Genomic DNA, 27423 nt, shown 5'->3' with positions numbered 1-27423 from the left:
GTGACAACCGTTTAGTGCTTACGTGACAGGCCGCTCCACGTCTTCCTACATTTTGTATGTAGGCACATAATACAATAAACCATTTATCTGCTGACCCTACTTACATTTTTATAGAGTATGTGACTGGCTTCATTAATTTTGTGATGAGCAAATAAAAACGCCATTGTCGGTACCCGATATATTTATTTTTATCCATAACGTCACATCGGTAAACAACAAACTAAGTAAATACAGATTATCCAAACATTCAGGTGTCATATTTACCAATTAATACCCTATAATTATTATATTCATACAATTTTATTCATTATGTATGTATGTAGAGCGGTATAACAGGACAGATAGTTTTTTCTAATAATTTTTAATTCATGAAAATTGACTTCTTAGAATACATTAAATACCCAGCCTATTTTAGATAAATACAAAGAACAAAATATATTCTGAAGAAACTTTATTACTATATTATTAATTCTGTTTAATAAAATAATCTCATACATTATTATTTTTAACAAACTGTTTAATAAACATTAGATTAAGTCTAACATACTTCATAGAATCGTAATTTTGTCAACATACAACAGATAAAACCTGCTTATAATTAAATAAACTTTATTCAGAAAAATTATATTTTTCCGGGGAAGACATACATAAATACATAAAAGCAAAAAACCTTAACAAATTAAAAATTAATCTAAATTTCTTAGAGCCATTTTCGAGATACCACTGTAGTGTATAAGTATACATAAATAAGAATTGACTATTGAAAAATTTACTTGAACCTACGCAGAATTAAAATATAATAATATTATTGGTAAATCTGCAAATACGTTGACGAAATTACAAGTATATCAAATGAAAAGAATTTACGGAAGTTCTTCAACGCACATTACTGAACGAATTCACTTTTGACTTGCACGGTCTGTTAAGAAATATTATGTACTTTTCAAATAATATAAGTAATTTTCATTGTTAAAACCGTTGGACTTTGAATTAAATTTGGAACTAAAATTACATTACTTTTATTTAAAATTATGAAACTACTTAATTTATACACAGGATTTTGTGTATATGAAAGAAGGGAAGATAAAAAGGAAAAGAGAGTTAGTGACGTCTTAGAACTCCCGCCAAACTAGGCCATAGACTTTGTTGTAAGTATAATTAACTGTGGCTAACATTAAATTACATTTTAGTCTTGTACCTCTTACATTATTTTGATTCGAAATTAGCTTAAACAGTAACTCTTTGTATTTTTTTTCATTGCGTGATAGAAACGCAGCAAAAAGTTAAGGAAATATCTAAGAAATTAACCTACATCTTTTAAATATTAAGAGTAATCTCTCTTTATGGACAAAATGTTTATGCCATTGACATCGTTTATTTACAACACTGATAATAATTCGAATAACAATTTATTTATTTAAATTAACTTTCATTAACAATTCATTAAGTATAATGAAAGTAGCGGAAACAAGAATTATAAAACTCAATTAAATTTAAAATAAATAAGGATCATGTTTATTTCATATCACAGTACCGTAACATTACAAATATAATAAGTTAATAACTCATCTGTACATACAATAATTATTGAATAAATTATGCACCTAAATACTTACAAATAATATTAATACATTAATAAAATAATAGGTACTTGAGTATTATTGTAACGTAACTAAATTTAAACCACGTTCCTGAGTAGTTCCTCCGATGATAGTTGGCCGTCCTGAAACAAAAGTAACTTGTAAATTGACTTGTCAAACTCAATATTATTTTAACTAATGAAATTTAGAGTAATTAATGGAGAGCTTGGTTGATAACTAACATTGTATATCAGCCATAACAAAGGAATACAATTATTTAAGAGTTTATATAATAATAATATGCTCTAGTAGTATTCGTCTAGATTTTTCTTTCTATTTATATAAATTTACAAAGAAAACACGTTTATTAAGTTGTAAACAATCCACATAATTTACCAAGTTTTCTTTGTTTATGTATAAATGAACAGTACGATATTAAAGAACGAAAAACCACACCATTTGTAAATAAATAAATAATATCTATACATAGAAAACACATAGACCGATACTTACAATCATACTTATGAATACCACATTTATAAATGTTTGTACCGTGCGAGGAATCGAACCCGCAACCATTGGAAGTAAAATGGTGTGCTAAACCGCTAGACACCGAGACCTTGCATAATAACTATCATGTTAAATATTAGTACTAGTTATTTACTTAGTTCTCGTTGAATATTTAACTCCTGTACCAAATTTCAGGAGACTGAACTTTCCATACGCTTCGATGCCCGCATGCTCACTCCGTTCAAAGTTACATAGATACCTCAAACTCGTTTGAAATAGTTTGCTCAACTGAAACTCTCCCTTGTAATATAAATGCACTTTCCTATGATTTCAAACATTTCAATAGCAAATATCATAGTTGCAAAATCAAGTAACAAATGATTTTATTATGTAAACTATTATATTATGCTAACTGCGCTCTTAACTTAATTTGAATTATCAAATTAATTTAAGAGCGTAGTTAGCATGAATCTGAGTAGTTTCTGTTTACAAGATTTTGCACTTCCATTATATCTATTTATAATGTAGTGTAGGTTTAATAATGTTCTGGTAGAATTAAAGTGCATTTACAGACATAATAATTAAATATAATACTTTATTGTTAAGTTGCTTATATGATTCTATCTTATATGAAATTCCCGCAGTAAGAAAGATACATTATTTTGAACTATAAGTATTATTCTCGTATAATTAATATATGCATTCAATTTTACTATTACAAATAATTTAATATTGCAATTCTAAATTAAAAAATAAATCGTAAATAGTAAAAACAGATAGATATATTATTTTCGGATTTATAATATCTGTATGGATTTAATGATTTACCTGATTGAGATCAACAAATTTGCGGACCACCGATCGTGCGAAGTCAGGGTTGTTGAGCATTTCGTTTACGAACCAGTCCAGTGGGATGCTATAGAACAAAAGCTACAATCAACAATGGAAGCAAATACGAGAACTAGTTTTATTTTTCTATAGAACTAAAGGCAAACAAGACGACGAGCCCACATGATGGTGATGGTCACCCGTGAAACTCATGCATTACCATTCCAGGGGACTAAGATGCCATGCCTACTCCTGTAATTTTACTGCCTTATCTTATCCTTCAATCAAAACAGTATAGACAGTAAGCTGCTATTTCATGTTACAGTTCAAGTGTGTTTGAATACTTTTTTGGAAATATAGACATAATACAGAATAAGTCATATGCCAATTAGCCGTATACCAAACCAAAAGCTAGGTGGAATACACATGACTCTGAACTACACTAAAAAATAAAGTGGAAATCTGAAAATAACCTATGAATTTGTTATACTAAATTGATTATGCGACCGTTCAATTTAAATATTATGCAGGAATGAAAAATAGAGTTAGGAATCAAGTAGGTACAGATGTAAAATAGCTTAACTTGATGCTTGCTTAAGCGTAAATGTATAAGAGGTCTTAGTCTGCATACAGAATTTGCTATTCTTGAATATTTTACTACGCTCATTATTTACATACTAGTAATTTACTATTTTATGATGATTCAATATATAATCGAGTGTAGGTATGTAATACCTAAGTAATTGCAAACTTAGCAAAATATTACGAATATTTTGCTGACTTTGAGTTATACGAGATATTCAGTTGAATAATTCACAGTTTTCAATTCATTGTATTTAAATAGAATTTGCGCATCAATTAACTGAATATAATGAGATTATTAACTAAGTATAATAGCTAAGCATCAGCGGTATCATGTCAAGCATTAAAAGTTATGAATTAAATAATCAGCTTTAATTTACAATAGGTGCTGGGATGATCAACCAAGCGAAATTTGACTGAGGCTTACTCGTACAAAAATTGCGCGTTATTATAGTGATTTAATTTAATCTACTCTCTCTATAAAAAAGAAATGTTGTAGAGAATACAATAATATACTTTATTAATTAAGCCTTAAAATGGGCAGAAAATTGAGTTTCCAAATCGGAATAAGTAGGTAATACGCATGTGTATGCATGGTTCGACTAAAGTTTCAACCATGGACACCTATTTTATTCAACTAAAGCTATAAAAAATAACTAGGGCTTATGGTGATGGTAAGTTAATATAGAGGGATCGCTAATAGAGATATAAGATCGTTTTCATATAATCTTTATTGGAAACCGTCGTGAATATTCCATGAATGGTTTAACAGGCCTGATTTCATGCTTATACCATACTCCAATAATACCTCCCCAGCGTATACGCTAGCACAGTCGGATATACTATACTATTATCACCCATTAAAAATAAAATAAGTTAGTGAACTCCCATAGTGGGACATTAATGGACTGTAAATGTAAATATTAATTTAAAAAATAGATTAAACGGTAATAAAACTTGTGTATCGACTCAGTATTCAAACGTTTGTATAATAATTATTTATAACAAAGTGGCAAAATAAATGCTATCACATGCAATACTACTGATTGCTAATTATGCAGATTGTAATTAAATGCGATGGTGCGTGTCATTTGCATATGGCAGACAACTAATATTATGACGAGCATTTATTTTCATTGGACGTGGCAATCTTATTAAAAATCTCAATATTTAATTTCCCAGATATGTATAACTTTTCTATCCTAGAGTTCCTATTGCCAGTCATGCTTCCCAAGCATGTTCTAATGCAATCAAATCTTATCTTACAATGCAAGAAATTAAATAACGCCCATTAATATATCAATTTATTTGGACATAGTTCACGCCAAAGTTTTCTCCTCATACGTTACATTACGCCGATCGCAAAGGGTAAGAAAATAAATAGGAAAAGCTGGTGCTAATGAAAATATTTTTTTTTCCTGATAGTTACAATTTCAACCAAAATTGTGAGAGAATCTATTACATAGATAGTATATTATAATTTATACAAAAAAACATTTGTTTTTTTATATGTCTAAGAATTTTGAATAGTTATATTATTTATTAATATACTTTATTACTTTTAAGATTTACCAGTAAGAGAATTCATTGCAGTAATGTAAAAACTTTTCTGTTTCTATCTGACATTTAATAATAGCTACTGCTTATAATTAAGAAAGTCCATTAACTCCATACAAAGCTTTCAACAGACGAACAACAGACGATTAAACAAAATTTTATTTTAACAGTAGACATAAGCTGGCCCACCCCTGGGGATAATTACCGTAATCACTACGTTACAGTTAATAGCATTTTTCCTCTGCCATTTTTGAAAGATCAATTAGAAGTTGGTACAAACGTAAGACTGATTTCTTACTAAAAATAAATTCTCTAAACGCTACCTTTGTGAATTTTTACAATTATTATATATATATTCTTGTAACGTTGATATACTAAATTGTTCGAAACGAATAAAACACCTTCTATATAGGGAGAATATATCCTTAATTATGTATATGGGATAAACATCGTAATTTCCAGATACACGACTATATTGAATGCACAAACATTGCGTACATCATTGGTGCACCCCAATGCATAACATTACTACTAAAAAATGAGAATTATAAAGAAATCAACATGTGTCAATATTTTTTTATGTGTAAGATTTACACAATACAGTTTTTTTTCATTTTTCAAACATATTCTTACATTCATACCTTGTACGTACAATTGTGAAGACATTAGAAATATAAGCAATCGATTAGTAGGTAAGTCTCCATAAATTCGTAAATGGATTTTTATTTACAGTACATAATGTATAGTACAGTACCTTTCAACTGCTTTTTCCTCGGTACCCTCTTGTCCTTCCCTTTCCGGTGAAGCCTCCAGAGTTTCCCAGAAGTTATCCAGGCCATAAACTGTAAATTATACCATAAATTAATATAACACAGAATTAATGTTCTTTTGAATAGCTGAAATCATGAGTTGATCGCCTTTCGTAATAATTAAAAAGTTAGTTTTCATAATTTTTCCAAAAAATTCAATTAAGGTCGTTAATAAAGTTAATCAAGATCATTTGCATTAAATCTTAACTACTTATCTTATTTTTGGTAAACTTTTGTAATAGTCACAATAATAAAAGATTTCTAACTAAACTGTTTTATCGTATTACTATTTTCTCATTATAATTTACTCTATTGCATTATATATATTTATAATCTCTCGTAGTAATTACATTTAGTATTATATAGCATTAATTACTATTCATCACTCAATTTAACTGACAATTTGACACACTGACCGATTCAAATGTAATTACTGTTTCTATTTAGAATATTACTTTAATTTAATTTTCATTAGTAGAGCACGATAATTACATACCAGTTCATACGTAGATACGTATGAATGATCATAGGACCCTTTGCAAAGTCCAATCAATGTCAATAAACAATTATCAATGATCCATATATGATTTGAACTGTAGTGTAAATGGCATTAAAGTAGTAGAGATAAAATTTCAAAATACGTAATAAAATTTGTTGAATAAATCCAACTTAAAATTTTAATTGAATATTCTATTTTAGAAAAAATATATTCATTTAATAAAAAAATATTATTCGACATTGTCATAATCAATAATATACCTAGACATAAGAAATAAATATTAGGTATAATATGTATAATTAACAATTCTTTTTTTGAAAATTACGTAATAGACAGTATTTAGAAAATGACAAGTCTGAAGTTATATATACATACAGTTTATACTCTTTACATATCCAGAGATACAAAAGCAATAAACACTTTAATAAAAGATACCAGGTTATTACGAAAGACAACTTTTGTTGAAAGGCGAAAAATAAATGTGAAGTTGTTGACACAAGTGGAAATAGTTCCACACCTCCAATTAACTTATATCTCATAACGACACAGACACACGCAATAAGCAACATTTCTGATACAAAAGTATCTTATAAGGTCGTCACTAGACACAATGAAAGCTCTCCTTCACAAGCACTTCAACCATTCCATTTGGTAAATGAATTTTGCTAAATATACTATTCTCACCTTTCATATAACGGGGTTGTATTGATATTATCAGCTTGGTACAATATACAATAAATATAACATTATTTAATGACAGTCGACACGTATTGCTGCCATATTTAACAAAATCAAAGCAAGAATATTTATTCATTTATACATATAAAATTTTACCACCCACTTACTTACCGTCTCTAACTAAAGCAATTCTTTAGCAGTTACTCTTCAGATTATGAAGTCTTTAGAATTATAAAGCCTATAGAGTATTGCACTATCAAATATCTACTTTATATAAATATATATATTTTATTGACACATTGTCACTATTTTTTTCTATACTTCACAGCAAACACAATTATGTTTCGTACTTGATGATAAATCATTAAAATCGCCCATAAGTATCCGTTACACTTTAGGAATCATAAGAGTTATAAGCGAGTTGCTAAAGAGTATTTGTTAGTATTAGTAGTCCCATGGGTCTAATTTAAATTACTTCACTTTTAATTTTCCTTGTGTGTTTAATAAGTATACAATATAAATCAATATGGTACGATACCTGATTATTGTTCTTATAAACACCACATATTAAACAAAATCATAATATTGCCTACTTTCTATTACAGAAGGCTACATGTACTCCATCACAAATTTTCAGTTCCTCTCAGTCCTTATACTTTATAGATTTAACAGGTATATCTGACAATAAGTTCAATATTAGCGTATAATTTCTTGTAATGATATTCACATTTCGCTAGATTTTTTATATTTTATGAATAATGTACACAACATTATTCATAAAATATAAAAAATCTAGCAAGATATGGAAAAGCAGACAAAATGTTTTAAATACTGAATAAATTATAAATAAATCAATTCCTACTTATTATGTATTTTTCCATAGGCTTTTTTTTAACCTTGAGCTTGAATAAAGAATATTATCTTAAAGACTCCTCATAACAACTTATCTTATTAAACTTTCAACATCATAAAACTCTCCATTATGTTAAAATTGTAAATATCATGTCCCTGTGCGGAGGCTGACAGTGTGTCTATTCAATTTTTCTAATAGGGACAACCGCTGAGGGTGATAGTAGAATTATGCACTCATCGGTGTTTATAAAAATAATGTCATTTATGGTACAAAGTATACTTTTTAGACTAGCTTTTCTTTACAATGGCCAGATGTTCAAGGATATTTTTAGGTAATGACATATATATAAGTCTACTGAGGTGTTTTGATTTAATAGTCACTTTATAATAAAATACAATTTTAACATTTTATTAATTAATGAATAATGTATACATTATTATAGTTAAGTTTGTAGGTATGCCTAAGCAATAAACCCTGTACACATTTTTATAGCGAAGCTCACTGATTTTTTTACGTAAAGCAAACGATGAAAGCAATCACGTGTGTAAATGTAAGTATTATTATGTATGATTATATGTTAAGTATGGTGGATGTAATATGTTTGTCCACTATTTCCAATATCGCCAGTCCCCGAGGCTATACGTTAACTTTTACACAAATAACAAAAATCGTATAATACTTTATACAAATAAAAGCCGGCGGCTTTAAGCCGTTTTCTCATAAATTGCACGTTAAACAACACCCGATCGGCATTGTGTTTGTATTTTCTCTGTTAATGGATCTGAGATTATCTCTCGTTCGTGTTACCTCCATGATTTTCCAATTCGTTTCTTTTACCGTAACCTCTCGCGATTAGTATCTTTCCGTTGGGCTTGAATACGCCTCTGGTCACTCTAATTTCATATTCTGTTCAAATTTTTATTCATTAGACAATTGCTTTATATAATAGCAGCAAATTTGCATATACTACTTAACAGTTAAAAGCAAATATGTATATTTCGTTATGACTGAGTAATTTCAAATCATGCCAACATACAAATCTTTTGGTATGATTTGACAATAAAGCCGCCTACACACTTAGGCGTCAATCACATTTTACCTTCATCATTATTGCCATCGATATAGCTCCTCTTTCCAAAGTCAGAGGCCACCATTAATGAAGATTTGGGATAGAACTTCCTGCGTGCAGGTGCCGTGAACTCGACTTGTTCTGTTGGATTGAAATTGATGGTGTGTATGTACATGGTATATCTGTTATAATGTAATGTTCCTGTACTCGTACTTTTGTAACATGTAAAATTGAGTATGTGCAATGAATATCAATAAAGAAGATAAGTGTATTTAGATAAATAGATACCAATAATAAACAATGGTTGTAAACGGGTAAGAACAGTAACTAGTTCTGATTTATATAATGGTGGAAATAGTCATGTATAAATAGTTGTTTGTAGCCGAAAATTATTACTATCACATTAGAAATTAGAATCATATGATATATCTATACTATATATAAATAAATAAATTTGAAATATCTGTTTGTAATTTGGAATTAACAGGATTCCTCTAAATGCATATCAATATAATTTGCGTCTGTCTGTTTGTTCTATCTCTGAAACGGTTGGACCAATTTTGACGGGATTTTCACTCGCAGATAGCTAATATTTTATTTTTGTTATATATATATATATATATTAATAAAAAAAAGATCTCTTTGCCGAACTTGCAGGTAACAATTAACATATATTTTAATTATATATGATAATGATAGTATATGAAATATTTGATGATCATATCAAATATTTCTCCGCAGTTGGTTCAGTTATCTATGTATTGGCTTTCACCCTTGGTGTAAGGTGGAATTGAATGATGGAAAGTGTATCTACCGAACAAATTCTATATTTTCCACTCTGTCCTTTGCCTATCCTATGTCGTACTAAACATGTCTAGTTTATATATTGCATTTAAGCAGTTCATATAAACTGGATGCGATTAATATATTTTCTCTTATGCCATTTCTTTAAAGCCAATTAGACATTAATTGTAACTGGCAACCCACTTGATAGCAAATGGCATTGCATGTCATTGTTCGCCCATATGAGTGTATCTCCAGTATTTTATGATATACTAGCTACTCGCCCTGGCTTCACACGGGTGTGTATGTTTTATATATATCTATTAAAAAATTGCTTCAAAATCCTATAATTTATACTATAATTACAAATTATAGCATTACCTCCGTAATTAAGACATTTTATATTACCATTGTTTTGAACACATCTATTGCACACTTCTATTAATACGATAATTGTACTTAATAATTAAGATGTTAACACCACATAATAAAGCACTTCTGATTGGGTAGTTTCTAACAACTCCTTTTTGTTATAACTGATACAAGTTATAAATAAGCTAGATACATCGCCGTCACTTGAATGGCAATTTCAAAATTATAGCGCATTGAGTGCAACAATAATATAAGTTGTTTAGTTTTATTTAAATAGGTACTTTTAATACTTTTACATTTATAACCTACATATATTTAATATACATAGTATATCGTGTTTTAACGTGTATAATTTAATGGTAAATTGAATAAAATATTGAGTAATGTAATTTTATTTTAATTACGTCACTCAATGTTTATTTCAAAGTTTTACACTGTGGTCATCATTACATATGGGATAACGCCCTTTTAAGAATAAAATATGTAATGATTTCAAAAAGGAAGGACACTAAATTATTTTTTAGCATTTAAAATACTCTATTTAGCAATGAATTATTAGTGAGAACACCCTACAAACTAGATTTATTAATATAGTACATAATTTGTGGTAATAATAAGTTAATATTAAATACCTTATGATGTTGTTGCACTTAACCAAGTCATGCTTTGACTTGCGACATTTTCCATTTGTTTTGTGAAGTATACGTACTCGACGATACACGAACAGTATTTTAATTTGTTATTTTTTCAGATGTTTAACGATGTAAGGTAATTGCTAACAATTCTCATTATAAAAAGATTTATTTTATATTAAAGATTTCTCTACTAGTACATTCATGGGTACATGGATAAAAGAATTTTCAGGGGATATCGACAACACAGATACCAGTCAGGTGAATTAACTCAAAGAGAACTCATGTTTTATACACAAATAATTTGTTGTTTTACAGAAAAACTATTATCTCAAGTAGGTATTCAAGAGCTAAAACTGATCTACAAAAAATTTAACGGGAAAATATATCATGCTTTTTTGACATAAAATCATAGACAAGATTTTATGGCAAAAAAGCAGAAGGGGTCACGTGTAACAGTTACGTGTGCTAGTCAGTCCAATTTGAAAATTGTTAACAAGTTCATTACATAATCAGACAGCTGGTATATTTTGTATAACTTATCTATGGCTTCACATTTTACCATCACGTTAACCAGATGGCAGTACCCAGCAGTTTATGGGTTTTTAGTTGAATAAGCGGTACATTAAATTAATATAACCGGGTTGCTGTTTGGCCAATCCATTTTGTACCTTCTCCCACTTTTTCTGAAGTTCTTTTCCCGAAGTCACGTGCGATGCCAACTGTGGGACTCTTAAATGTGGGGATTCCCCGCCCAGTGCGATCCGACGTCGAATGGTGTTCTACGTGATCTACATCACCTTTGAGAATATTTATTGAAATGAACATCACCTTTGAGAATACATATTTGAACGAATGAAAATTTCTTGAAATAATATAGTAGGCACTTACTGTTTTCACTTTTAATCAATTTGCTATTTACAAAATCATGCAAATATAAAAAATATATTTACCTACATCAATTAAAACGAAACCAAAAATATTCACATTCATATTATTATACAAAACCAAATAAATTATAAAATAAATGTTTTTATTTCGTGTGATTCCTTTAGTAGAGCAGTAACTGCATAAATCTGCATCTTTAAATAAATGTTATTATTTTATTTAATGAAAAAAAATATATTGCCATTAATATTTAAAAAATATTTAAATCTTGTACGTTTGCATAATTGTCAATTTCCAGAAACACTTAAAATTATATAATATTTTAATATTGTATATCTTTTTAAAAGTGTTCTTGTAAAATAGATGTTTTAGATGTGGAAGATTTTGTTCTTAATATTTATGTTATATTTGTGATATATCAATATTATACCTGAAAGATACGATATTAGAAAAACAAATGACAATTATAACTTAATAGAAACTTATATGACTATAAATAAAACTATATTAATAATAAAATAATAATACTTATAAAAGAATTTAAAATTAAAAACTTAAACAACATGTAACTAACGTTCGGTTCTGGTGGAGGGTCGGTCGCGTTTCCCGAAGCCCCTGGCGGTCATCATCTCGACGTTCTTGAAGCCCCGCGTAGGTCGCTGCTGCTTGGTCCTCACCAGCCGGCCGTCTGGAGCCCCGTCAGCTAAACACAAGCACGCCGCTGCCACCACCACGGCCAATTGCATTGAGAAATTCATTGCTGCAACGAAGAAAGTAATATTTTGAACATTATCTTTTATAAATAATAAATATTTAATAGACTGCCTCTGTGGTTTAGCTCTTTAGTAGACCGATTTACTTCCAAAGGTTAAACACATATGCTAATTACACAAGCTTTGCTTAGCTTGGGGCTAGATGGCACTGTGTAAAATTGTTTTGAGATATTACTAATAATTATTTATTTTTTTATAACAAACAAGCTGTCAGGCCACCTGATGGTAAGTGATGACCGTCTTAACAGCACCATGGACGTCACGTTATCATTTAATGCCCTTAACATTTATATCATTAACCTCGCCTTAACGCGAATAATTTTATGGTAAAAAAGTTAATAAAAATAAGTTTGCGACCATGGCGAGAGTAACCTAGTAGAAACGTCAGGAGAAGTAAATACCTTTATTTACCATACAATTCTTCTTGTTAACAGACACACACGCTGGCATTCCGTAAGACTATATTATACCTCCATATTCTGCAATTTGTCTGCCCTATTTAGTAATTCAAACAAAATACATCTTACTTCTTGAAATAGAATAATGGTTTGAAAGCTGGTCCCCTTAAAACACTATGAACAAGTTTAACGAATTTGTAAAGAAATTATAAATATAGAGACGACATAAAAAACCTGTATTCTTGTATATAAAAACTACAGAACAAAACTGTTCTAAATACATATTGTTTTTGATTGTTAAATTATTCATATTGATTTGTTTAAGTTTTATTAGAGACAATCACGGTTTAGCAGATTTTTACGTAGATTTTTCCTTAAAGTTTCGAAGGCAATCGGCTCTACTACCCTACTTAGCATAAGTAAAATTACAAGCTTTGTTTTATATTTAACCCTGGAAATTAAAAATATTACTAAAAATAAGACAGCGAACAAACCCTAGGTACCTACTAAGTTTCAAGATTTTAATTATTGAATTCAATTTACCTAAAAGTACGTTAAAAATAAATAAATTTTATTTTCATCCCAAGGTTTTAAAATCGCCTCTTGAAAGATTATTGTTTTCACTACCTACTACTTTCCTTTTGAAAAGTACTGAACAATTTTATAAAGATTAACATGTTTACATCATAATTCCTTAGAAACATCAAAAAACTGCGAGTGCGTAAAATTGTAATTTGTATTCTATTTTATTTGTTCATTAGCCTTTTTTTAGAATGTGTCAGACGAGAAATCTTTAAGAAGTCAGCTTTATGATCTCAAAGCTGAAATACAAAGGTTACCCCCTTCAAAAATAAAACTCCACGAAATTGCAAAGAAAAGGAAAATGTAAATTTTTCTTACGGCAAATACTTTGACCTTTTACGTCAGTAAAAGTAGATTTCTCGCTGTTCTACTACTAATCTTGAGGGTTTTATTCTTATCCCTTTGACAGTGTTAATGCAGGCTTTGGCAACAGGCCAGCCTATATTTTAACTTAAACATTTTATGTAAAATATTTCTATTATTTTTAAATAAAATAATTTACTACTAACTACTAACGCATTAACAAAGTATTATATAGTTGAGAATTTACTATCAATGATTAAATTAGTATGAAACCAACAATAGGATAAATTCTATTCATTAAAAAAACGTAGTCTTAAATAAAACACCCTATAATGATTTTCATACACACCAATAAGGCCTCTGTAAAGTGCATCGTTTCAGTTGTGCAAGAATTCTTATATTAAAAGAGCCACCAATCCACTTAAATCTTTCAAGTTTTTAAGTACAAAGTGAAAGTGTAATAAAATAGAATGGAGTACATTAGTAGTACATTTTATGGACACTACATTAAAGCTAATGTAGGGTGTGAAACATGCACTTTAAAATGTTGTACCTGCAAATTAACAACCCTTCTGTATTTTGATAAAGACGCAATACTACTTTACGATGCCTAATTTAACCTAAACTAAATAACTAAAGAGTGGAAAAAAGAGCAGTGAATTGAAATGTCAACGATATATTTATATTTCTTTGTTTAGATCGCTAATAGGTATTTAGGGATAATTTTGTGACATTCTGTATTACATCTTTATAATTATCTTCTTTTCCAACAGATGTAATTTTCAACATTACATTTTTTTGGAAGAAAAAATCATATAAAAATAAGGTATAACATATAATCACTAAATTATGTGAATACCTTTAATAGGCAACATTAATATTATTTACGTATTAAATATCAAAGTGTATCTATTTACCTATGTACTAACTATAGAAAGATTTTGATATTTCTTCCCTTATTCATTACATTCCTAATATTTTTTTTATTCTTTCATTACTGAAATGTCTATGACATTGTTAATTTTATGCCTTTTTGCGAATAAAAGATACGAGTACTTACTTAAAACACAGATAACATAATATTACATACTTAAAATAACGATTAAGTTTAAACATTTGTAAGTGTAGCATAATGAAAAGCTCCCTCAATTTTGGCTTAAGAATGATATTATACTGATGATGACATCTTTACAAGGAAATTATGGCCTCGGTGATCTAGCGGTTTAACATACTGCTTCTGATGATCGTGGGTTCGATTCCTCGGTCAGTACAAAGATTTGTATTCATAAGTATGATTGTTTTTTGATTGATCTCTATATTTTCTGTATATATTATGTATGTAGTACAAAAAATATATCTTAATCTATCATTCAATTATCCAGCACCTATAACCCGAGCTCTAGATAGCACAATGGATTTGTCCAGGAAGATTATTATTAAAATCATGTTAAAAAATGTTACAGATACGTTAATACCTACCATACGTTAATACATACCACTACGATTTGCATAGTAACTACTGAAAACCATAGAGAGTTTTAAAATATTTTTCCTTAACTTGTTGCTATTGCTTTTCGAATAAAAAAAGAATTGCTGATTGTGCACGATAGAGGTCAGTCGCGCGTACTACGTGATACGTGACTGGAGAGACAGATAAATATTCCCAATAGCTTTATTATTGTCTATAAGTGTGCCTAATAATAGAAATAGAAATAATCTTTATACAAATAAAAATAAATAAACTATATATAAGAACTTTTCTGTAGTCATTCTTTTTATTCTGCCAAACATTAGGAGCCAAGAATAATGAAATACTTGCTCTTTTAAATAAACGTTATTCAAGATTTTGTGAGAACACAAATTACCAAATGTAACCAATATACAATAGTAATCAGAACAGGCTATATATATATATACAATGTAACAAATAGCTGAATACCTACCTACATGAAAGATGTGCAAGAAAAACCATTACTGGGTTACTATTAAAGTCACACAAAACAGCGATTGTTAGATTTTTGTCTGTCTGTGTGTGTGTTTGTGTCCGCTAATTTCATCTTATTCGATTTAGCCCCGGTTATAAGTAATCTATTGTAGTAAACTTCACTTAAAAATATTGTGTTTATTTACAAATAAAAATATCGCTATTATTTTTGCTTATCTATCTATATCACGTACTTATATGAAGTGACGGGCACAGCTAGTTCCTAAACAAAAATTCTTATAAATCGCATTTATAAAATATCTACTTAGAAATTTGATTTGTTTATTCTAGCGAATACAACAGATATGAAATGCACTCTGCAATAGAAGATAAGCAACAAAGACTCAAGTGGTACATAGAATACCTAGAGAATTCCAGAGTAGATAGATGCAAGCGGTAACATTAAGAAAGGGAAAATGTAACGGTCTCGAGAATATTCTTGAGAAATATCTCAGAAGATTTAGCGGCAATCTTGAGGAGTTGTCAAAGAACGAGATAGTCAGTAGGGGTACATTTTTTTCTCATCAACACAACTAATTAGTAAATCTATTATAAAATTGCAACTACATACATAGAGTACAAATTATATTTGTTTTCGAAAATATACAATTTCTGATGGTGATAAAAAATATTGTCCCATAATTAGAGATGTATAAAATCGTTAATGTAATAAAATACAAAAAGCATTTGTATGTAGTTTATACAATTTTAAAAATTGTTTATTAAAATGCAAAATACATATTTTCAAAATAAAATACTTTTATTGTTCTTACTAACTTCAAAATTAATAATTATATTACGTACTAATTTTGTTGAATTAAGAACCCCATAGTGGTAATCAATTAAAATTTAGCACAGAACTAAAGAAGATATTGTTTAAGAAACCTAAATATATAGAAACCTATATATATATACACGATATACCTAATGCTGCTTAGCAACCTAAATATATACATAAGATATACATAGACTGCTATTGATCGTTGTTATAAAATCTATAGCTTTCCTAAATAATAAAAAACAAAAGTAGTCATTCAGATTATTAATACAGCTTTATGATCAAGATTTTATAGCTAATGATTAATTTGATTTTTTAAGGTACCTACTTATCTTAATGAAATAAAAAACTATTATACCAAACAAGCATAAGTAAAATGTGCTTAGCTATGTATATACCTTTTGTTTTTACAGTGTCCTGTATACCTACTGTAAACAGATAGGCTCACCAAACGGAGCATGATGCGAAGCCTTAATCGTACGATAATCGTACGGCTATATCCGGGTTCAAATCGCATTAAATTCACTATTTATACATAAATTCTGTTTACTCAATATGGGTTATAGACAATAGACGTTGTTCAGTATATTAACATTGAATACTTGATGTATACACAATTATTTATATAACATTAATGTTTCTCAAAGAACATATATCATAAGTTCATGATATTTGATATAGACGTGTGTCCAGTGTAGGTGTTATCTCCAAAAAAAGTGTTTTACAAAAAAGAACTTGCCTAGAGATAGTTGACATTTAGTAGCCTTAACAATTTCAACATTCCTTTAATTATATTTTCTTTAAATAATTCTGAAAGCAGAATCGCAATCGTGTGATTTTTTTTCATTTTATATAATAATTCAGGAAAATCATTTTTAATCATAAATTCTGGTTGAATTTAGAATTACCCTTGATATGAAAAATATAATTATTATTGGGTATACAAATTGACCCGCTAAGGGATGTAAGTGTGGAATAAGGAATTCTTACTATCTACAAAACTACACGTCATACTTCAAGACTGTATTTCCAGAGTGAGGTCTCGCTTGCATTCTTCCAAGACTTCAGTGACTTAATTATATATACAGGACTTAATTATATAACAATGACAATTATTATTTGTATCGGATTAAAATTTACAATTGCAATCATGTCGGACCTTTAACAGACCTTTTTGCAGACGTACAGGTTAACTCGCATCTACAACTATATAATTGTTCATATAAAATTGTATATCCATCAATTTTAATGAGTTACAATTGAGAATTATTAATAACATCGTTACATAATTAAGGTTCAGCTCTGTAAACGTTGTAGAGCAGGCATCCTCTCTCTGAGCATTTGCCCTACATAGGTATTACCAGATGTGATCCCTAATTAAATAATAATAAAGATTGACGGAATTTACTTCAGGACTAAAACATAACACAGAAATAGATCAACTGTTTTGATTATCGTCTATATCAATACATATAATAAATATTCTAAGAGGTCTTTTGGATCCGTATTTATTAACACCTACACAAACCTACTTGTAATATTTACCATGTTTAAATTAATTTCAATTTTCATGCGTACTTAATCGTAATTAATCCACGCTTGAAACTGGTCCCCATTTCATAATGAACACTGTAAAAGTCAATTTCGTAAACAATTACCGTAGAATTCCACTAATTTATAAGGTAATTATCGTTTGAAGTTTCCGGAATCACAACAAATTATGAAGATCTCTTTTTAGCTGTATTTTATTTAATAACTTATTTAAAATAAGATATAAACAAATCAACGGGCAACGTCTTGGTAATAAGTATATGAGATATTGTTTATATAGACATAAAAATATAAGAATATTGTTATCTCATCGAGCATGTTTTTCTTTACATTGTTTTATATTATGGAAAGGATAACATGTAGATTCGAATATAAATGAATAGCGTTTAAAAATGATTGATGTATCTATAAATAAATGATAAAGGTTTTGATTATAAAAAAAAATATATTCAGCAATTTTACATGGTCACGAATATATTTAAATCGGCAATCACTTTTTTATTTTTTTTATGTGGCATTAAAAAAATCACCTTTCCGTCACCAATCCCTATTTTTTATTATCGATTTTTTAATTTATATCTTAAAACAACAATTGCAGGGTCAGCTGGTAATGATAAAAGATAAATTAAATATAAAAATAATATGAATCGAATCAAATTTGTGCTAATACAGTCAGTACATGTTAGAGTAAATTACTTTATTCAGAAATCGACGTTTAATGGGGACAACAAACTTTAATCATTATCCACTTGTTACGCATTAAAGTAATCAACTGTACGGCGCGGCGTTAACAATTTGTCTATATCTATACTAAGATACAAGGAGGAATGATTTTTTTTTGGTAATAATAAACATCTCTAGATGTACCTAATCGTTTTTGTGACAATTCGTTCAATCTTCATAACCCATTAACGTAGAAGTCTATGAACTATGTGTATATAACACCACTCTACGACAGATAGGTGTGAAGTTGCAATGAAAATTGTAATAAAAACGAGGGATATGTGACGCAGACGAAACGATGCTAGTCGCTAATATAGTATAAACTTTACATACTGCTAGTGCATATTTGTTATACGGACGTAAATCTGATCTCCTGGGTTTCACATGACAATATCATGTACGTACTGTAAACACGGCTAAAATTCACACTAGAGCCATCGGCTGAACTCGAATTGTTTGTAGGATGAACTGTAAACTCTCATCGCCCGCTATATTGATATGCAAATGTAACAATATTGGAAGTTTTTCCTATGGGATGTAAAATAAAATGTTATTTAAGTATAGGTAAAACGTAAGTACCCAACTGCAGAATGTTATTAATTTTTTAAAATAAATTACAGGTGCAATAAATAAATACAATACATAAATTAGTAGTTCTGATCGCTACATCTACATCGCTACATTTATGACAGTTAAAATCTATTAGTGTGGTTATATTTATTTATTTATTAAAGCAAATACAAAAATAAAGGCGCAGACTTAATGCAAACGTCTTAATAAACATTTTCTCCCAGTCAAGCATGGGGCAAACAGAGATAAATACGTAATATACATATATAAAGCTCATATACCATAAGGTGCTGATTTTGATTCAAAAGTTAAAAATAGTTATCATATTTCAACCGGTTTCACTTAGAGAAAGTTACTCAATTTCATTAATACCATTCCTGGATTTCGGATTGTTACACCCTTTCCTTGACACTCTGTTTATAGTTTGACCTCATCGTCTTTATATTACGAATCCCTTTTCATGTTTCATCCAAGCGAATGTAAGCAGGCATTCATGTATACTAACGGTCTTTATCTGTTTCAATAGAGGTCCCAGTGAAATGTTGATATTTACCAAGAACTGCGACTTACTACACCTCCTATTAAATAGAAGTATTCTTTATTCAAATAAAATTTTAATTTTTTGGAATGCAAATTGAGTTAAGGAGAATTACTAAAATCTTTACCTATTAGTAAAACAGTAGTTTTAAACAAATATTTATATTCTCTATCCTCTATACATGCCTCAATACTAATGACTTTTATTATTGAAAGCTGACGGCCCACCTTAGCTCCAGTAAGCGATAACCGTCGTCTATATATACATAAGTAGCCCTACGGACATCATATTATAATATAATGACCGTGTTACCAGCTATGTGTAACCTTTCCGGAGACTAAGATAACATGCCTCTTATCCAGTAATTTCACTGTCTAGTCTCGTTCAACAACCCAAACACAGGACTCGAAGCTGTTTGGTGGCTGAAATAGGTGTGACTGAGGTACCCACGTAGATGACTTTTCACAAAGTTGTTTGTAAAGAGAGTATTAAAAATATTATACAATGTCGGATGATAATATGTTCCTGAAGATAAGTAACTATTATAAAACAATTAGTAACCGTAAAATTATAAAGCCCTATTTAACAGTTACAATTTGCGAATATATTTATTCTAGTAATAGAACCTTGACAGCTGAAGATTGAACGTCGTTACAGTTGTTTATGGAATAGTTAATACTAGGCTCCTAAATGTATACCTAATAGTAAGGCAGATCATACTGAAAATCAGTAATACTAATGTACAATTGAAACCAGTAAATGGCAAAAAAGGTACTACAACACATACAACATATTATAAGAATATTTCTCTAAAAAATCTTATTGTAATTAAATATACTATTATATTATTTGTGGTTTTATTAAGCAATTTATTAACTGTAAAAAGAACAAATAAAAAAAGTTAACATAAAGTCAAATCAATTCGATGAATTCTCCATTTTATTGTCACATAAAAACTAGGTATTTAATTAAGTAAACGTGTAAAATTTTATACCATTCGTAATGAAGACATTAATGGCTACGTTTATTTATTATATTATTGCTTTACTATCTACCATTCAAATTATCTACGTCATTGTTTTATTCTATTTAAAAAGACATTAGGCAGAGCTTTTGCTACTACCTACAGATATTTTTCTCTAAATATCACATATGTAATACATAGAAAAACACCCTACAAGAACAAACCGATATACTCATGAATACAAATGTTTGTTTTGTACAATAATTTATTTTTGTAAAAGTTAAAAAAGTGGCCTAATAAGTCTCCAATTCAGTAGTGATGGCAATATTTTTTTACGAACGCTGTGAGGTCAGTTTATTGACATTATGTACAAAAACATTGTGTGTGATATATGTTGTTGTACTGGAAAGGTTATATTCGTTGCTAAAAAAATATTTTGGCACGCCACGGAATAACAACAATATCCACAATTTTTAAAGCCATTACAAGATATATTCATTTAGGAAAGTTTATTTTAAAGTAATTGTATTATTTCTAACGAGTCATATATCAAGTAACTATAAATTAAAACCGGGCAGGATGATAACAAAAAAATCCTACAATTTTCTTTTTCTCTTATTTTGTTAGAATAAAATCTAAATTTGTTCTAATAAATATAATATTATTATTTTATTATTTGAATAATATTTTTAAAGAATAATATCGGAACATTTTCTGTAATAACTTTATTAGTTTCTAAAATCCGCAAATGAAAATATACTTTTAAATTTATTATTAAACACCCACAACATGAGAGACCTATTTTAGTCGGCGGGATGTAATGTAAATTTTAGAAGTATTCGTGCAAATAGACATTTTTATACTACCAATTTACTTCAAAAAGGAATTATAATAAATGTTCATTGGTATTTGGTGTGACATGCACTATTACCCATCCTATATTATGAATCACGTGTATTACATTGCCTAGGCCATAATTTAAATAGTTTATCAGATTTTTTTTATTTAAAATTTGGAGTTTGTTATCTTAGTTTAATAAAACAACAGTTATTCCCGATATACTTATTCTGAAAAAGCGTTAATCTAACTAGCATTCTATATAAATGAATGAATAATAATTTACGATACCAGTAGAGGGTAATAGGTATAGTTATAGTTTTAAAATGAGTTTCTTAAAGTTCTTATTTTTATCTTAATTTATGTTAGATTTTTGTGGGTATTTATATATAGTACACTAGTTATTTACACTTACAAAGAGTATATATACGCAAAATTTGTGTACTGAATTTTTATTCCTGTATTATTTTATCAGTACACTAGATTACGTAGCGACCCGCGTAACTTCGTTTCTTTTTTAGTAACTTCGCTCTAATACGGAATAGACATAGATATAGATCCTGATGATGATTCTACCCTCCTAATGCTTATACCGGGATTATATATAGACTAGCTTTCCTCAATAAACGGGCTATCGAACAGTAAATGATTTTTTTTTAATCGAACTAGTAGTTCTCGAGATCAGCGTCAACGAAACAAACAAATATCTTTATCTTTACAATATTAATAGGTAGATATAATTTGCTTGTATGTACTAGTGTGATATGCTTCGTATTCCTAGTAGGTTCCTGAAGATAATAAGGAGTGGATGTAACATAATGTATTCTTATGCCATCACCATACAGAATCTGTTTGTACGATTCTACGCTTCCCCGTGTACCTGTATGCTTCCGACAAATGTAAGGAACATTTATGCCTTGTACCTATATCAATTGTCTGGTATTCAAAACTTATTGTAATACTACCACTTATTCGTGTCTTCGTCCGTTTTTAAATAAAAGGTAGCCTATATCCGTGTTAAGAATATCTTCAAGTTTTCATTGATATTCGTCTTCATCTCACCATAGGATAACAAACAGACTGATTTTTACATTTATACTGTGAGTATTTATAAAACAGATATACCGAAACTGGATATATAAATTCCAATAAGTAATAAACAAATAGGTAGCAGCAAGAAGCGCAACGATAAAATTCACCTAAAAATTACGCTATACCTACGCTCAATGCAGCAAATATAAAACTCGTTTCAAAAGCTAGGTGTTCTAGGATTTAATACAACAGTGGGAGGGTCAGATTTCGCACTATAAAACTCTTATAGCTAGCTGATTTTATTAAATCCAAAGGGGAAAAAATCAAACGAGGAATTTATGAAATGACCATAGCCAATCCAATCATCTCGACCGTCGATATATCTTGTTATGGGCAATAACCAAAGTTATGGGAATTGAAATGTGTGCAGATTGTAATTGATTTCAAAGGTGGAAATAATCGAATGCACAGAATATCATTATCACATTCACATGTCAGATTTAATTCATAAAATATATTACTTTGTATATATATCTGCTTCTTTATTTTAAGGTATAATATATGCCAGCATAATAAACAATAGGTAGCTGAACAAAAGTTCTAACCATCGCCTATCGGACATTCAAATCATTTAATGAAATAAAGAAAAACTCACTCTCACTTGTCATATTTTTTATAGTTACTACTTCGGTTAAGAAGAATTAAACTGGCATATTTTTTTATACTATTATATTTTTCTTTAGTTTTAGTTATACCACAGATAATATAATATAACATAGTTATACCTTGCGGCTCTCGGAATATAATGCCTCTCAAGATTCTATCTAGTAATTCAACTAATATACTCTGTTCAAAACAGGAAACAACCTTGACGGAAAAATAAATAGCAATGAGATTGTATTAACAAATTATAATTTATGAGGTTTATTGACATAACCACATTGTTAATCATACTTTTCTTTTATGAAACCAAAAATATTATATACAACTGGACAATACTGTACATAGAAACAATTATTCATGTAAAGGTCATATCGTTTATAACTAATATCTAAGTAACAGATTTGTAAATTCGTAAACGATATAAATTTACAAATGTATTCGATAGTTATCGATTAAATAATAATCGATGTGACCTTCTGTTTATCAACCATATATTATTTATTCCTTTCTATATCACACCCGAAACCTACAATTTCAATTACGTGCCGGTTCATAGAAGGAACGTGTCACCACAAAATTCCCTACAGAAATAAAGTTAAGTGAAGGAATAGTAATAATTGAAATAATCGCGGGAATATGGTCACGCCTAGCGTGGCGTGTGGTGAGTAAACCTTGGAGGTTAACATGCCCAAAAGGGTGTCGATTGGGTTGTATGATACGAGACTACAAAATTGATATTTTCTAATCTTATTCTACAAAAGAGTTTAATCGAAATAAAATAAGCAGTGTTAAGGATTTTTACGTCAGAAATTAAATAACCCCTTAACAGTCGAATAGAAAATTTTTGATTTAAAAACAGAATATTTTAATATCATCTACGTACATATATTCAAAATTTGAATGATGAGGTATGGCAACGTTAGATAAGGTATAAGCATGCGTCATTATAGATACTGTGTATTTATGGTTTATGGTAGTTTTATTAAATAGAGACGATATAAAATTAATATACATATATGTCTGTATATAAGAAATAAATGTAATTTACCTTACAAAGGATATTTATTAATAACGGATACTCTCTCGCAGTAAAATATCAGATTTATTATTACATTTTGTAACATCGATTGTTATAGAAATACCGAATCGGAATTAAGCAACAGTTTATTAGGATCTACGGTACCTATTTTAGTCTGAATATTAATATTGAAAGTTAAACTTATACATACATATACACACATACGTATTAAATATTTATACTAGATACAATGCAGAAAATGATGCACCTGCACTTAACATAAAAATTGTATAGTCAGTCACAATGTTCTAGGTACAAGCTCCTGTTGTTAACCAATGTCACATTAGATTGATTGGTAGTCCTATTTGTAACTGCTCTGATTTCTCATATTAATTTGAACTAGAATTTAACATTAATTGCCTTCACTAACTACTGTCTGCCAGCTGAACACAGTTTACTGGCATCATTAAGTTCCTAACTTATATTATATGCATTGCATTTAACTCAAATAAAAATAAACTAAAAGTTTATTGGACCTATGAAGTTGAGAGCCATACATGAGATGAAAGTCCTCAATTACACAAAGTTTCCAATTAGTCAAGTATTTTTTGTATTGTCAATACTCGTTTAATGATCTGTTTTGTAAACTTACTAACTTATTGATTCAATACTAATTACAATATTTTTAACATACAGTAAAGAAAAGTCATAAACAATATATATATTACAATTACAATAAGGAGGCTTTCCTACCAAATTTCAGGATAATATAGTCTGGATTCCTTTAAAGGGAATGCCAAATAGTGATCGTTTAATTTTATGATAATATTTCTTATATGGTATTATATACAGATAAATAGCTACTATACGTATCTATTTATTTGTATATAATACCATATATTTTCACCAAACCAGTTATCAAAATCACTAAGATATAAATAAATGAGTAAATAATTGAAGTTTTTCCACAATTGATTTGCAGATAATTGTCCTAACCATCTCAGTAATTATAAAGTTGTGACTGAATTTCTATTTAATAAATAAAGATTTTTTAAGAAAACAAGAGACACACAACTAGGATTTTTTTATTTTACTTCCTGTTATGTTTTTAATATTAAGTACTAGTAAACAAAACATAGAATTAACCAATTTTATGTTTTGTTTATTATTATTTATATACCTCGAGGATCTCTAAAGAAATGATACCGGCGTTAGTGAAGGGAAATAATAGGCTACCGTCTCCAGTCTTCTTTGAATAATAAACTTGGCCAAATATTCAACACTCCTTTGAGTAATTAAGATACTGTGTTCAAACCTTTGTAGATGTGAATCATAGCGTAATTAAATAAACTTCTTGCACCAGAATAATGGGGTTTTAGACAAAACCAGATTTACAATCGGGCAATTGTAAATATCTTAGACGGTTATGTACCAATTAGCATTTACAGCCCTTTGTATTATGAATATCTAATGTGTCTCAATTTGGAATAGTACTGAGCCTGAAAATATAATACATTTCAGATATTGAGAAAGATTAGGGAAATTTCGTCATAGTGACATATTGTTGCAGTTTTCAAAACTACACTCACTTTACTTTATAGTTTTATTTTAACAATAACATAATTTTGTCTTTGTTTACGTAACGCATGGCATTATAACTAATGGTATACCTAAATTTATATGAATAGAACTATGATATAATGCCCTTCAACATACATTCCGAGGACTAAGATATCATATATTCGTACCGTGTAATTTCTGCACTCAATCCACAGCTTACAATACAAGATAATACTACTGCAGAAATAGGTGTGACAGGGCTACGTAGTACTAGTATGTAGACTACTTAAAAGTTTTCGGTTAAAATCTAATATACCTCTCCTTCTCTAGTATTTCATCCTCTCATATACTCACGTCTAAATAAATCGATTAGATTATGTTATCAAGATAAATGCGGCAGTCCTAAATGGGCCCAATGCGTATCATCTGCCGAAAGCCGTAATATCTAAACAATAAATATTTGCTTTTGTGCCTATTGGGGGATTTATAAGCTTCGATTCAGCCCAATCTACGTCAGTGAGACTTTTCCGGATTATCGGATTAAATCAAATTGTTTAACACATTGCTTGCCTTCAGTTGAACCCTATATCTGATATAGGTTTATGAAATCTTGGTTTATGATATCTTGGTTTATGATTTCCTAATCGTAATTTAAATAAACAGAATTATGTCGAAATAATAAATAATGTATAAATAAATACCTATTTATAAAAATGAATACATCAAAAAATTTATACAATTTAATTCTATTACCAGTATATTTTATGAATCATATCTCAAACTTAATTTCAATAAAGCAAAGAGTAAAAATAATTTTAATATAAAAATTAAATTAATTTATCAGAGAGGAAATACTTTCATTATCTATCATTGAAATTTTTGTCACGTTGTGGTTACTTGGTTTGGAAAATATTTATAGATATTAAATTTTTTATATTTAAATAGAGATACATAGAATAAGATTGAATTAAATCGTTTGTACAATTGTCTTTAAATATACATATAAACGTATGCCTAGTCTTTTTTCACATAATTTAAAACTAAAATAATAAGAACTGATGACTGAAGATGATTAAACTTAAATAAGTTAAGTTAATTTAAGTTACATTACAGTTTTCGTAGACGTATTATCTAAGTCCTCTGAAATGGTAACGCATATGGGTAGGGTACCCATGGATTGCCCATGATCGTCACGTGATGACATGATGTCTTCATTTTTCAAGAAGAGTATCTTAAGGTTTATTGTCGGCAACACGTAACACCCCTGGTGTTTCAGGAGTCCATAGGGTACGGTAACTGTTTACTATCAGATGAATTGTAGGCATGCTTGTCACCATCATCGTATAAATAAAATGTCCATGGTATTGTTCCTGTACATAGGCGGCAGTTGTCACTTATCGTTAGATAGACCATAAACTTGTTTTAGCATACCAGTCCAATAAAATGAATACTCTGATAAATGGATGGTTAAAACTGTTTGGATCTACGAATGCCTGTCAAAATGTCATT

At 29.1% G+C, this 27423-nt stretch overlaps 1 protein-coding gene across 1 annotated transcript in view; it reads right to left on the bottom strand.

Annotated features, from left to right (window-relative positions):
• Positions 1-479: 479 nt before the first annotated feature.
• Positions 480-27423, bottom strand: part of LOC131848132 (allatotropins-like) — a 41905-nt gene continuing 14961 nt past the window's right edge. Inside the window, exons 2-8 of the mRNA XM_059197896.1 lie at positions 12215-12400; positions 11424-11543; positions 8996-9106; positions 8704-8802; positions 5812-5899; positions 2919-3006; positions 480-1723 (exon numbers count right to left, since the gene is read on the bottom strand). Coding sequence (XP_059053879.1) covers positions 1679-1723; positions 2919-3006; positions 5812-5899; positions 8704-8802; positions 8996-9106; positions 11424-11543; positions 12215-12398 — 735 coding nt within the window. The 5' untranslated portion in view covers positions 12399-12400 and the 3' untranslated portion in view covers positions 480-1678. The remainder of the gene's footprint in view (positions 1724-2918; positions 3007-5811; positions 5900-8703; positions 8803-8995; positions 9107-11423; positions 11544-12214; positions 12401-27423) is intronic.

This window comes from Achroia grisella, unplaced genomic scaffold (genome assembly GCF_030625045.1).
Source record: "Achroia grisella isolate CSIRO2021 unplaced genomic scaffold, CSIRO_AGI_Agris_v1 utg546, whole genome shotgun sequence".
Classification (NCBI taxonomy): Eukaryota; Metazoa; Arthropoda; class Insecta; order Lepidoptera; family Pyralidae; genus Achroia; species Achroia grisella.
Note: the sequence above shows the minus strand (reverse complement) of the source record. Positions and strands in the feature narration are given on the sequence as shown.